The sequence below is a fragment of the Mastomys coucha genome, unplaced genomic scaffold, assembly GCF_008632895.1.
Source record: "Mastomys coucha isolate ucsf_1 unplaced genomic scaffold, UCSF_Mcou_1 pScaffold1, whole genome shotgun sequence".
In the NCBI taxonomy this organism is placed as follows: domain Eukaryota; kingdom Metazoa; phylum Chordata; class Mammalia; order Rodentia; family Muridae; genus Mastomys; species Mastomys coucha.
In genome coordinates, this window is record NW_022196891.1 from 71,044,891 (window position 1) to 71,060,318 (window position 15,428).

At 39.8% G+C, this 15,428-nt stretch overlaps 1 protein-coding gene across 1 annotated transcript in view; it reads right to left on the bottom strand.

Annotated features, from left to right (window-relative positions):
- Positions 1-627: 627 nt before the first annotated feature.
- LOC116096922 overlaps positions 628-15,428 on the bottom strand; it is a 60,903-nt gene continuing 46,102 nt past the window's right edge. Inside the window, 6 exon segments of the mRNA XM_031379251.1 lie at positions 628-2,703; positions 3,838-4,026; positions 5,793-6,206; positions 8,540-8,779; positions 9,959-10,095; positions 11,553-11,814. Of these exon segments, the coding sequence (XP_031235111.1) occupies positions 2,683-2,703; positions 3,838-4,026; positions 5,793-6,206; positions 8,540-8,779; positions 9,959-10,095; positions 11,553-11,814 (1,263 nt within the window). The 3' untranslated portion in view covers positions 628-2,682.

Sequence of the window (15,428 nt, forward strand, 5' to 3'; positions counted from 1 at the left end):
ACATTCTTTCCTACTCTCCTAGTTTGTTTTGTATTTTTATATGAGAGTGTCACTTATCAGGTAATCTATAAGAAACAGATATTTATCCCCCCTCAAAAGCTGGGAAACCAAAGATAAAGACTCTGGCGTTTAGTGAGATTTCTTGCTGTATCCTTTGTTACCACATGTGTTGTGTAATGTTATGTCAACTTCACACAAGCTAGAGTTATCTGAAAGGATAACTCTATTGTGAACATCAATTGAGAAAATTGCTTTGTGAGATCCAGCTGTAAGGCCTTTTTTTAATGCTTGATGGAGAAGGGCAGATCCCATTGTGGGTGGTACCATTCCTGGGCTATTGGCCCTGAGTTCTATAAGAAAACAGGCTGAGCAAGCTATGAAGAACAAACCAGTAAGCAGCACCACTTCATGGCCTCTGCATCAGCTCCTGCATCCAGGTTTCTTTCCCATGTCCCTGACCGAACTTCCTTCATTGATGAATACTGATAGTCAACCAAGCAACCCCCAACCCCTAACTTGCCTTTGTGGATAGAATTTCATCATAGCATTAGAAACCCTAAGACATAAGAGATTTGTGTGTTCAGGTTCTTGACCACTTATTCAGAAATTAAAATGAACAATCATATATAGCTTTCAAATTAGGTGCGAAAGTTTATTTAAAGCCAAGGGATATTGTAGGTTAGGAAAAAATATGAAGTCAAGGTGAACAACAGGCCACATACATGAAGATACTCAAGTATAACAATCACTGTGTGGTGTTAACATTATGGAGTTCAAGAGAAGTAGGAGGTTGGTTGTCCAAAGGATGTAGCACGGGTGATTCTCTATTTTGGTTGATCAACTTGGGTATCATAGTATTTCGTTCACTGCATAGGTCCTTTCCCATAATGCATCTAATATTAATCAGTAGCATATACAATAATATATAAGATGGTAAATAGGAGACAATTTGTCTCATATATGCACCAAAACAAGTCTATGCTGGATCAGGCCATCATTTCTTGTAGTATCAAGACATATTCTGGGATATATATCATTAAAGAATTGCTAAAAGAATAACCTACTTCCATTGTTTGAAGCATATATCTGAAGTCTGATGCACTTGAGGGTTCTAGGTTGTCAATTGGTTTGTAGGCACACTGTTCATAGAGGGGTTTGTTTGTATAGTATTTGAAGCTAAGTCTCTGAAACTGCCAGTTCATTGTTAGAAGGGGGTTGGATATATACCCCAAGCCAAGTGGAATTCAGGTTGTTAAACTATACCCTACACTTGATTGATTTCTTCTCATATGGTAGTAATATTAAAAAAAATGCAGGGAATCAGTCCTCAAGATCCATTGTTTTGTAGTGATATTAATCTATTTATGAGAACTGATGAAACCCTTATGACCTTCGCACACTAATTCTCACCCATTTTCCAATGTTACTCTTCTGAGGCCTTTGACTACACAAATTTCCAAGAGGTAAGAAACACTTATATTTAGTTCTAATCTTGTTATAACTGTTATTTCTATCTTTTCTTTGCTCATTTTCTCCATCTTAGGTCATTGCCCAGTGTCGTTTTGATACTGATTATACATGTAACAGGATATAGATTCACTTAGGAGACAATACCCTGGGCATGTTTGTGAGGAAATTTTTTTTGTTTTGTTTTGTTTTTTTGTTTTTTGTTTTATTTTTTGTGTAAATCCGTTTGGGAACTCAGCATAAATGTGGGTGACATTCCACTGGCAAAGTTTGTGAACTGCATATAAAAAGAAAGAGAGCTCTCCTCAAGAGCATACCATTGCTCTCTGCTTTCTGCTCTCCTGATACAATGTGCTCAGCCACTGCCCTCTCCTCTACCATTAAACTGTGAGCAAATAGAAAGCATTTCTCTCGGTTGTTGTTTCTAGACATATTGTCATAGCAATGAGAAAGGTAGTTGACAGTGCAGGAAGCCTTGACTGAGGCTCACGAAGAGTTTCTTCGTTCATTTGCTCAGCTTAGTTTTAGGGCAGCTTCCTCATGGTCTCAAGAGGTCCCTGACATTCTTTCACCCTCTCTGCAGATGGGAGACTCCTTACTGTTGCAAGCAGTACCATGCACTCTTATCACCCACTTCTGGAAATTCTTATTTCAAATGACTAAACTCTACAATGTACTCACATTGACTCAGGGAAAAGCATAGGCAGGAGTGCATCATTCTGTAGACAGTAGTCTCCACACCAGTCTTCCAGCCTGCATTTCAACCTCAACATGCTCATTATTGAGAGCTTGACTTCTCTGAGGTTGACACAATCTGTTCTTTTATCAGCAAGCCTTTGTCTTTACATATCACACCCAGAGCGTAAATAAATGAAAATATTTCATGAAACATATTTATCCCACCCTGACCTGCAGACCCAATTTTAATGCAACTGAAAAATGCAAGAAAATTGTGTAAGTACCTGATTCAGATAAAAAAAAAAGGTTTTTTTTCTTTCAAAGCATAAACACTATAAAATCAAAATATGTAATAAAATGCAAAAAAAAAAATGTAGGAAGAATAAGCACCATTTCCTAAAGCAAAGAGCTGGCTTTTTGAGTGACATTTGTCTGTAGTTGGACCAGGATCTTATCTGTATAAACATCAGTGTCCAAGTCTCCAAAAACATAAATTCGTGAAGTTTCATAATGGAAGCAGGACTGAGTGGTTGTTTCTCAGTTCCTAGCCTTGATGACCTGGAAGAAGATAGTAATGACGTTAGATCAGTGTTGGTGGAGCTGGTCACACACTTCCCCCATTTATTCATACTCTCTTGTCTCTATGAGTCACTGCTATTTTTTTTTCATCATCACTTACCTACCTTAATGATCTTCTGTCCCTGCCGTCACATTTTACTCTTTGACTTGAGACTACAAAAATGCGTTCTTTACTCTAAACCAGCATGGATGAAGGTGGAAGAGAATGATAGTTCACGGAGCAATGAGAGAGAAGAAGGTGCAAGACCTAAAGGCTGTCGTTGGGCAGGAGAGCAGGAAGAATGTACAAAAGGCATGCCCCAAGCAGGTGCTGTGGGAGGGTTTACAATGTTGACTGACGGTCCTGAGAACCAGGGCTCTCTGAGAAGTTACAATGTGACTCAGGAGGCCAACCCCTGTATTTCATTTGTTAGTACTATAATCTTTGCCTCTCTTTAATATACAGCGAATGCTGTGTGGATATGTTTGTCAGGGTGGCAAGAACATGGATTCTGGCAGCTTTGTGGACTTACTTGCTCTGGGTATTCTTGGCAGCTTATGTGAGCTGTTGTAAGTTGTGCATCTTATGAGTCTTAGTGATACGCATGAATTCTATATTGTAGATGAGGAGTTTTAGTCAATTTGAAAAGAAACCACATTGCCAGAATTTGAAACACATCTCTTAAAGCCACATTCCTATCAGAAAATCTCTCTGCTTGGATAAAGCTCATACTTTTATTAAGTAACTTTGAAACAAAACAAAGCCAAAAAAATAAAAAGAAAAGAAAAAACTGTTTTGGAATTGGGCTGGCTTAGAAATCACTATGCAATACAGGCTAGCCCCCAACTCATATATATCAACCTGCCTCAGTCTCCTCAGTGGTGGAATTATAGGCAAGAACCACCATGTCCAGCCCACAACATAATGGCATTTAAAATCTTTCTAAATTTCCTTTTTTCTATGATTAAAATTATTATATTTTAAAGGATAGAAAGGAGATATTTATATATATTAACTGGGAAACTTACTTTTCTTTCCTCTCTTGAATTTTCTATGCTATAGCAGCACTGAGTTTAAGTATAATATTGAAAGCATGACCCTTGGGAAGGAGAATGTCCTCCTAGAGCACACACCTGCATGTTACTGTGACTTGTAGATCTCAGCTGTACTTTTTCTTCATCTGAGGTCAATTCAAAGCATATGAGTCTAACTTTATCTCCAGGATTACAAGCAACATTGGTTAGTCGTCCATAGACTTCCACTTCCATCATCCCTGTATTATCTCCTATTTCGTAGCAAATGTAGTCTCCCTTCTCTTCTTTCTGCAAAATAAATTAATACTCATCCTGTGAGAAGTGGCCAGACATTGTCATATCTGGCAGAATGGAAGGGTGTCTGCAGAATCTTGCTGCTGACAAGAAAAATGGAGCTATCGGTTGAGATACAGGACAGATAAACAGATTCTGGGTTGCAAGTCCTGATTTCCTTTCAAGCTTTTTCTTACTATAGCCTTTGATGACCAGTCTTGGTCATCAACTTGACCACCCCAGGAATCAACTAAAACACAAACAGCTGGATGCACAGGTAATGGGTTATCCTTGACTGGATCATTTGAGATGGGAAGACTAACCCTAATTCTAGATCATTTGAGGTCAAGAGACACATTTCAAACTTGGGTCACACCTTCTGATGGAAGCATACAGAAAAAGAGCTGGAAGGAGGAAGCTTTTCCGTTTTACCTGTTGCCCTCACACTCATGGGTAATTTCATTCACTCTGCTGCTGAGTCATTCCTTTATAGTTCCTAGAACCTATTTCTTCGGGGATCCAGTGTAGATTGATGACAATCTAGGATATCCAACCTCATGGAATGAACAACTAAACATAAGATTATTGGCCTTTTTGTTGGGAGACAGCCATTACTTCAGTAGCCAGACCACAGCCAATAAGCTACTTTACTATCTCTTTTTAGTGTATATAGATCTATTCTATCAGTTCTATTCCATTAGGAACACATACCTATGTTTACTGCAGATTTTTCCCCCCTAGGAAAACTTGTCTTAATTTTTACTGGTATATCAGTATAAGTTAAATTTCTTCAGGAGTCTACATAAGAAAAGTGAAAACAAAATCTGTATATTTCTTATATAACTTCCAAGAACTAAGAAAAAAAGGCCACCTTTTGAGTTTTCATTGACTGGATCCATATGTGTGACACACATTTCCTAATCCCTGCTGTGCCAGTTTGTACTCCACTCACTTAATTTTTGAACTCTATAGCTATTATACCTGCTCATTTAAATTGACTGCACAGAAACATCTGAAAAGAAAAACACTGTGGGTGCAGGTACACCTGTATGTGAGAGCATAAACACACACACACACACACACACACACACACACACACACGTACACACATACACACATAAACAAACACAAACACACATACATTATGAATGTGTGATTTGAAAGCATTTAGTTCTGTTAAGCATAGATAACTGGAACTAAAAGACATACTCTTCAATCATTTTTCCACTTCATCATCTCTATTTATAAACTAAGAGATTAAACAGTTTTTCTTTATCTATTAAATTTCTTTCTCTTATCATTTAAAGCAGAGGTCATTTTCTCAACTACCCTTTTGGCTAAAAGTAAAGAATAGAAGACAGGAAACCCTTCAGTGATTCAGTGATCAGAACCCAACTTTCTGGACCATCTCAATTTGGGGGCAGATTGGTTTATTTTGATTTGTGTTTTCGTTGCTACAGCCTGTGTCCTGTCTTAGGACATCAACTCTCAAATTCTCCACCAAATTCTCATTAATATAGGAGGAGAAGAACTCAAAGAAGGAAAATTTTAAAGATATAAGTATTGAGGTAAATAATCAGTCTATAGATGTCTATGAATGGCCACAGTTTCCTAGCAAAGCTCTTTCTAAAGCAGTTTTCACCATGATACCCTAGTCCCCAACATTGATCAAGAAGGCCTTGAATTCTGGCACACAGTAAATTGAACAATAGCATCTGCCAAACTAAGACTGAAAATTAGAGATTGCCGAAGAAATTTTACCAAATAATACGATAGCTTACCTTACATACAATAAACACTCCATATACAAATATTCCTCCTCTTTTTGAGCTAAGATAGTTGATTTTAGGTGTTGCATTGGCTCTTTGCTTCAGTGAAGTTGGGATATTCATTGGTTGGCCATCATTTACCTCCGACACACTAGATGCGTTTTGTATAGTTATGAACCCATTGCGACCAACATAGTCTGAGATGGTAAGGACCTTATTTGGGATGAACTTCTCCTTCAGAATAATATCAAACACCTTCACTCTAAAGAATTCTGTTTCTGTAGCCACTGTGGCATGGAACATCTTCTCTTCTCTTATGTTATATGCAAATGTTTCTGTTGCTTTTAACACCATCACTTTTTTGGAACCTTGCTGGTACCCGTTTTCCTCAGAAGGTTCTCTGGGTACATTCTTCAGTCTTGGTCTCTGCATAGAATGTACACGGCAAAAATGATACAATTAAGACAAATACTTAGGTAGAATGAGAAAAAACTCTGAGCAATAGCTGGCATGATATAACTTAGTTCATAGAAGAAATGGAGATGTGGTTAATAATTTCAGCTTAGTAGATAATTTCATACTTAATAATTTCATACTTAATAGATAAGGCTATTGTGTGTTCATTTCCCTAGTATTAACAAATAAAGCCAAGATAACTTAACTAGTGGCTCCCGGTATGACGTCAGTGTCTGATAAATAGTGTACAGGACTTAAGGAATGACTATCATACACTTTCTTTAGAAATGACAGAAGTTTAGTTACAGGTGATTTCAGTATGCTTTGTGGCTACAGAAAAGTCTGGAAAGAGCTTAAAGCCAAGCCACACAGGGTTATCTTTGTAGATTCATCATGCAATGTCTCCGATAATAAAATCATTTATGCCTACATTGATTGCCTGATTGGCAGTTCAACATATACTATGTTAAATATTTTCAAAATTGTTTTCTGTGAGAATAAGAATGTTCGTATATGTGCAACTGACAGAGAACACAGGACAAGAAATGGTGTTAGTCTTTGCTCTTCACCTTGTCTGAGATAGGTTCTTTCTTGTTCGCTGTGGTGTGTGCCAGGTGGGTTGGCCTGGGAACTGCTTGGGGAATCTTGTGTGTCTGCCTCTGATCTCTCCATTGGAGCACATTATGGTTATAGAGATGATTGCTACACTCTCTGGATTTTACTTGGAATGCTCTTAGTTTTTGTCACCTTAAAATAAACTAAAATGACAAGAAAGAGGGAATCTAAACTGAGAAGTTGCCTTCATTAGATTGGCAGGCAGACTATAGTGCCATGCCCACTTGTCTAGTAAAGTCTGCGTGTCAGGCTCGAGGGCCTGATCATGGACCAGAGCCGGGCGGTTGTGGTGAACGCCTTTGATCCCAGCACTTGGGAGGCAGAGGCAGGTGGATTTCTGAGTTCGAGGCCAGCCTGGTCTACAAAGTGAGTTCCAGGACAGCCAGGGCTATAGAGAGAAACCCTGACTCGAACCCCCCACCCCCCCAAAAAAAATAGGCTTACGATTTCAAAGGGAGTTTGCCTCCTGGGTATTCAGTCAGTCTCTGGCATCTCCTAACTCAGACGTGTTCCAGATTAGTCTTTCCAATACTCAACATGCCTTCTTATTCAGGCATAAAGTTGCCCCAAGAAGTGATTCATAAATAGTTAAAACTAACATTAAACATTGTTTCCTGGCCAGCACAGTGTTCCAATATATCCTAATTTATTGCCAAGCTGTCATTAGCTTGGAATTTCTCACAAGGAAACTGCCTTATCAGGCAGGGTGTCTTCAGAGTTAGCAACAGAGGTCAGGCACTATTGCTAACTGTAAACATAGAATTTTCAGAGCAGTCCCACAGAAGACAGAATTGTTTTACATACCAGAGAGTAATTGAAGGGCTTCCCTCACTTAAGGGCATTCTCAGGAACTGCTAGAATGGGACTTCTTGGTGCTTGCCTCCAACAGACCCAGAGAATTAGCTTGGGACTGCCAAGATAGTCCCAGCAGGAAAGGCACCACTGCTCTTCTGCTTTGCACCTGGGTGCCTGATCTTACCGACCTTGATGTGACCGTCACTTGCCTACATGACTTTTGTCATTCGCCCTGTTTTCTGTATATTATATAAGCCTGAGCGCTCTGGGCATGGAGGGTACAGCATCTGTCCAGAAGAGGTGGCTGTTTTAGACCCAGTGTGTTTCAGATGGCCTCAGAGGTACCTCGACCACTGAGTTGCCAGATTTTCCATTTCTCTTTTGTAACGACTGTAAACGTCTGATGCAATTTTTAAGAATTACATTCAGATTCTGTACTTCCATGTGTCATCTCTGCTATTATTTCTCATGGATGGCTTGTCAACCTGACTAGGACACTGTTCCCCCACGGGTTGAGCGAGGCTCAAACTGGCTGGCCCATGGCACTATAAGACATTTTGTTGATGTTGTTGTTAATGATTGATGTAGGAAGACATAGCAGCTCTCTCTGAGTGGTACCATCTCAGTTAGATGTTTCTGTATTATAGAAGAAAGCAAGCTCAGCATGTAAGAGCCTCTTTTTTTGTTCTCTGTTTCAGTTCCTGCCTTCAGGTTCCTGCCTTGAGTTTCTGCTTTGACTTCCCTCAATGAAGGATGCCTAAGCTTTCCTGCCCAAGTTGCTTTTGTTCAGAATGTTTCATCACAGGAAAAGAAAGAATGCTAGCACAGGGATTAATAAGCTTGTCCAAGGTTTTACTAACATCTGTCATTATATTGTGAAAACAGAAAATTACCTTGGCTGGTGTTGCTAGAGGACCTCCAAGTGCCTGGGTGCTATTGAATGCTGTTCCTGGAGACACTTGAGGGGTCATAATCCTGCTGGATGACCTTGGTGGAGTTTCAGGGGGCTGGATGATGCTTTGTAATGTTGCTGGAGACCTGCTGCAGTTCTGACCACTGCTGGATGCTGTTGTTGGAGGTATTTGAATGGCTTGGTTCCTTCTGGAAGCAGTTGGTAAAGATAATGGAGCAACCTGGACAACACAGGAGGGAGTTGGAAGGCATTTGAGAAGTCAGGGGCCTGAGGCTGTTGCTGCAGACACCTGATGAGTCAGATTCTGGCGAACATGTAAGATGATTCTGTAGTCTCCTGTGGTATTTGTGACTACAGTTCAGCATTTCTGGTGGCATCTGTTTACATTAAAGTCTTTTAACTGACCATCTAAAAACTCTAGGTAAATTAAACTGCTGCCTATATAGTCTATTGCCATCAAAATGACTCCATAATGGCATACTCCCCCCGCCCCCAAGAAGGGAAAAAAGGTTTATTTAACTGAGGTTTTTGAGGGTAGGTGATTTAATCATATGAAGAGATTATAGAATGCTAGGTTTATATGGGTTTGTTTTCCCTTCTTTCAACATCTCTTACTCTTGATAACAGTTGATTTTCTTCCTTTATTGTGTTGGAGACTAGACCCAAACTCTTGTGCATGCCCAACTGCTCTTTCCTCTCCTACTTGTTTTGAACCTCCTCCCCTAGTCATGGTTTTCAGCGTTAGATGAAGTACAATAGTTCTTGAATCAAGAACTCAAGATCCTTAAGAACAGCATCCTTTAAACAGCAGATCAGAGGTAGGATTGCCTCACACTGGTTAGAACATTTCATTTACATCACTCTTCTATGCATCTCTGTGGTGACAGAGCGCAGGTACTTAGAAAGTCCAAGTTGAGGTTCAATGTCCTTTAACAGGCTTTGGAAAGCTATGTTTTTTAAAACTGACTACCATTTAAACAATGTCTAAAGAAAAAAATTAATGATTTAGCCTGTTTTATATTCCTTTATTGTGCTTGTTTGGGTGGATGTACCATTGTGGCCATTCAGAGGCCACAGGGCATCTTGTAGGAGATAGTTCTATCAGAGTATCCTGTGGGATCTGTGAATTGAACATGGGCCATCAGCTATGGCACTATGCACCTTCACTTGCTGAGCCATCTTGCCTGCCTAAGTAGTGATTTTATATTTCCATTATAGAGAATTCCATGACACAAGTAACAGTAAGCAGTAGTTCAGACACATGAATGACCAGTAAATATAAAATTAATTACTTCAAATATCATAGATGCTATGACTAGATAGACAGACAAACATTCACTTGGTGGTAAAATGGGGAGGGACCTTAGTAGATTTTCCACTGGGAGCTTAGCCACCATACCTGTGTGTCAGGTGTATTCCTCCCTGATTCTGGTTCCACATCTTCATTTGTGGTGGACATAGGTTGGGAAGTACTGGGTTCTTCTCGATTTTGTCTTTTTGCTGCAGTTTTCCTTTTTCCTACTTGTTTCCTTTTAGCTGATGCAGGAGAGAAAAGACAGTAAACACAGGAAACTGGTCTAAGAGAACTGAAGTACATCCTTTGCTCTCAGCTCCCGCTTGTCTCTTTGTGCTTACCTCCCTCTGCTAGAGAAGTTTCCTGGGCCCACACAGTGGCCAAAAACTATCAATTCACACACAGGACAGCCTCAGGGTTTTCCTTGTTCTCTCCAAGGGGAGTTGGCACAGTTTTCCAATCTGGGGGACTTCTATGTTTATCAGTCGAACCCTGCCCCAACCCTCTTATCCTACAGTCAATTTCTAAGAATTTAAAGTTTAGGTCTGGGGAGATGTTTCAGTGGGTAAAGCCCTTGCTCTCAAGCATGGAAACCTGAATTTGGGTATCTGGTGACAACTAAAATTGCCCATCTAGAGCTTTTAGACTGAGAAGACATATTCTAACTTGCTTATTTAACTGAAAATGAGAGCTTCACGGTCAGTAAGAGACCTTTTCTCACAAACAGTACAGAGCCCCATAGAGGAGGTCACCCAGTGTTGACCACTGGCCTCCAAATTCTCCTATGATAATAATCATTGAGAAATCATCCTCTATAGATGATCACTAAGACTTAGAAAATCATTGAAAGAAATGATCTGATTGGCGATATGATAAAATGCTGCCATTTACTTTGACTTCCTACCTTTGTTTCTGTTTGGTTTTAATCTAGTAATTTGATTATTGATTGTTTGTTGGGTCTGATATAGAGTCTAGCTACATAGCTACAGGCTGGTCTTAAACTGAATATCTCTGTGTTTCATCTTCCTGAGTACTGGTATCATAGATAGGACTCTTTCTGACCAAATTAATCATGCTTTTTTGCATGTTTTTTGTCTGTTTAAAGCCAGGTGGTGCCGGGCGGTGGTGGCGCACGCCTTTAATCCCAGCACTTGGGAGGCAGAGGCAGGCGGATTTCTGAGTTCGAGGCCAGCCTGGTCTACAGCCAGGGCTATACAGAGAAACCCTGTCTCGAAAAACCAAAAAAAAAAAAAAAAAGCCAGGTGACTTTATAAGTAGAACTAATTCTTATCACTGAGAGGTAGGCTTTCTTGTAATTATTTACTAATTTTTTTTATAACAGATAATGTTGAAAGTCGTAATGGAACATTAACATTGACTAACTTAAATATTTTAAAATAAATATCCTTAACTTTATTTTATAATTTTCTCACCTTTCTACAGTAGTGAGAAGTCTTATCTCCCAAGACCTTCTGTGTTTTTATTTTTCAGAATACCCCTAAAGATATCTAACCTCAAATATATCAAATGCAGGAAGGAAATTTTGTAAGATGTCAATATTTTGACACCTGGAATGTTGCCATTCTATACATCCCAAGGCACACACCATAATAAGCCATGTCAGTTATGATCACTGTGGAGTGAGCACATGTTTGGAAGAATTGAAGAAAGAGTGGCATCCAGGGTGTTCCCCTATTACCTTTTGCCTTCTGATTTTTGAGTTTATTAGCAATGTCTCCAAGTCCTGGAATCTCCTTATACAGTTTTATCAGTTGGTCCAATCCAGCATCTTTTGGGAACTTGTCTTCCATCAAGTCAGCAATCTTAACTCTGTCATACTCATCTTGCATTTTATTTAGTTTTAGTTCTTTGCTCAACAAAGACTTAACCATTTTAAAATCATGGTCATTAATACCCATTAATCCTTTCAGAAGAACAATTCTCTTGTATTCATTCACCATCTTTCAAATTATGGGTGAACCTAAATGAGAATAGTAGCATACAGAATTAAACACATGTATAGACAAATTCAAAAAACAAGATGCAGCCAGGTGAGTGAAAGACCCATGCTATAGTGTTTATAGTTGTCTTTATGAGATTAGGAAATGAACCACTTTGAAAAATGAGTGTAGAATTAATCCATTAATAAACAAGCCTAGAAAATTCTTCTCTGTTAACAACAGTATCTGGCTTAGGTCTGTAATGGTCTGTGGTGAAAGAAAGTGGAAATAAACAGTTGCTGCAGTGTTTAGCGTATGGGCTATAAGCGTTGTCTTAGACATTGTTTTATTGCTGTGAAGAGATACTATGGCCACAGCAACTCTTATAAAAGAAAGCATTTAATTGGGTGCTTGCTTACAGTTTCAGAGCTTTAATCCATCATCATCATGGTAGGAAGCTTGGCATCAGGCAGGGAGACGTGGTGCTGGAAAAATAGCTGCAAGTTCTACATCAGGATCCATAGTCATCAGGAAGAGAGAGCCATTGGACCTGGCTTGGGCTTTTGAAATGTCTAAGCCAACCCCCAGTGACATACTTTCTCCAACAAGTCCATGCCTATTCCAACAAAGTTGTACTGTCTAATCCTTTTAAATAATGCCACTCCCTAGTGACTAGTCATTCAAATCTATGAACCCATGTGGGGAATATCTTTATTCAAACCATCAGATATGTTGAAAGTCTGGGTGTTCTTTCTAGTAATCATTGATGTTGGAGCCTATCTCTGGATGTCTGAAGATTATAGGTTCCTGTCTTAGTTAGGGTTTCCATTCCTGCACAAACATCATGACCAAGAAGCAAGTTGGGGAGAAAAGGGTTTATTCAGCTTACTTCCACATTACAGTTGATCACCATAGGAAGTCAGGACTGGAACTCAAGCAGGTCAGGAAGCAGGAGCTGATGCAGAGGCCATGAAAGGATGTTCCTTACTGGCTTGCTTCCCCTGGCTTGCGCAGTCTGCTCTCTTAAAGAACCCAAGACTACCAGCCCAAGGATGGCACCACCCACAAGGGGCCCTACCCTCTTGACCACTAATGGACAAAATACCCCACAGCTGGATCTCATGGAGGCACTTCCCCAACTGAAGCCCACTTCTCTGTGATAACTCCAGCCTGTGTCAAGTTGACACACAAAACTAGCCAGTACAGTTCCCTATACTCTTGGCTGAAATGGATAATATGCAAAGGGGCTGCATCCTCTCACCATATAAATGAATATTAGTTAGCTATGACATAGAACCTGTGCTGAGGGTCCTGACACTTGCCCACTTAGCTCTAAGCATTTCTCATTGGCATTCTGTTTCTGTTGAATTCTCATCTCAAGGTCCTCTGTGACCAAATGACTGTCACTGTCATGAACATCTACATACTTTTTAGAGTCAGGTCACAACATTTATTGGGTAGAAGTATGCCAATAGTTACTTGGATTTTTTTCTCCTTTCTGCTTGATGTCCTTTGATATCATTCATCACTCTTATTTCCTCATAGAATCTGTCTTCTGTATATAAACAATGATGGCATTCAGTTTAAATCCCTCAATGATTCCTCAATTTGTTTTTTTTTACTTCTTTTTTTAATTAGATATTCTCTTTATTTACATGTAAATTTCTCCTTTCCCAGTTTCCCCTCCAAAAAACAAAGAAACAAACAAAAACAACAAAAACAAACCCCTGTTGCCTCCCCGCTCCCCATGCCTGCCACCCCACCCTTTCCCACTTATTGGCTCTGGCATTCCCCTACAGTGGGGCACAGAACCTTCACAGGACCGAGTACCTCTCCTCCTATTGATGATCGAATTTGCAATCCTCTACTATACACATGCTGCCAGAACAATCAGACCCACCATGTGCAGTCCTTGGTTGGTGGTTGAGACCCTGGGAGCTCTGAGGGTACTAGTTCATATTGTTGTTCATCCTAAGGGGCTGCAAACCCCTCAGCTCCATTGGTCCTTTCTCTAACTCCTTCACTGGGGACCCTGTACTCAGTTCAATGGATGGCTGTGAATCTCTACATCTGTATTAGTCAGGTACTGTCAGAGCCTCTCAGGAGATAGCTATATTTAGGCTGGCTTGCCCTTTCTTCAGTCTCTGCTCCATAGTTAATCTCTGAAACTCCTTCTGTGGGTATTTGATTCCTCAATTTGTTTTAAGAAAACTTACTCATTAAAATATTCTAGGAAGCCTCAAATGATGTGTCTTTTTATTTATGTTCCTTTATTCTTAATATGAGAGTCCTGAGGGTCTACAGGCTTCCTGCACTTGTCCTGCTTCATAATGTAGCTAATTAGAGTTTCACTGCCATTCACTTGGTTCTTTCTGTCTGCTGCCTATGGTAACTTTTAAGAAGGAAAGTAAGATGAGGCTTTCCCTTCTGGAATGTTCCAGAATTCCTGAAAGAACATTATCCTGTGAGTCTGGAGCTGATTAGCCATTTGTGTACTTTCTGGGTGACTCAGCGTCTGGATGGGTTCCAAATTATCTTAAATCTCTATTGTGGGTTAGGAATTATGTTCTGTATATCTTTTGTATAATTGGAATGTTACATTTTGGGGGTATATTCATTGCTTTTCTTTTGAGAAGAATTATAAGCATCATGTGGCTGAAAAGGCCCAGAGGATGTACGGAAAATCCACTCAGAGATACATGTTAGTTAAGATGATATTGAAGAATGTGAGTGTGCCTGTAAACCTTCAGACATGGAGACTGCTATTTTAGGGTTTCTAATGATATACTAAGATAATGACCAAAAGCTACTTCGGGAGAAAAGGGCTAAAATATTCAGTTTCTTGGCTTAGAATCCTGTCATGATTTCCTTTACTGATATACTGCAGTGTACAAGTATATGACAAAATGAACTCTTTCCTCCTCATATCACAGAGGGATGCTGCTTATTGGCTTGTTCTCCATGGCTTGCTCAGCGTGCTTTCTTACTGGACCCAGGATGGCACTTCTCACAGTGAAGTGCCCGCACTTCACATTGGTATGGGCCTGCCATACCAATCAAGAAAATTCCCCACAGGCATGCCCACAAGCCAGTCTGGTAGGCCCATTTTCTCAATCAAGATTCTGGTTTACAAAATTACTCTAGTTTGTGTTAAACTGACACGAAAGTAGTCAGTATAATTGGATCGCTCGCAAAGATTTGAGGACGAGGTCAGAGCTTATTCCCAACAGCAAATTTGCCTTAAACAAGAGTGTGTGAATTTTACATACTACTATTCCATGATGTAATAAACCAAAGAACTTTAAAAATACAAAACTTTGATTTCTTTCATGAGCTGTGATAAAACACAGCTCCAAAAGATAGTGATATGTGACTTGTTGGGAGGTATGAGTAATTTGTATGCATCCCACTTACATGGGAACCATCACGTTTTGTTCTTAAATACTGTCTTGATTTGGTGGTAATGGTCCCAATCTCAGTGAAGTTCCCAGTAATACTGTACTTAGGTGTGGACTCCCTCCCCAAAGCGCGGACAGTAAACTGCTACCATTTGGGTCCCAGTACAGTGCTGCCCACCTGTTGAACGAAACCTAGCTTCCGGTTACATTCAGAAGCTTCACCCCCACAGAGCAAGA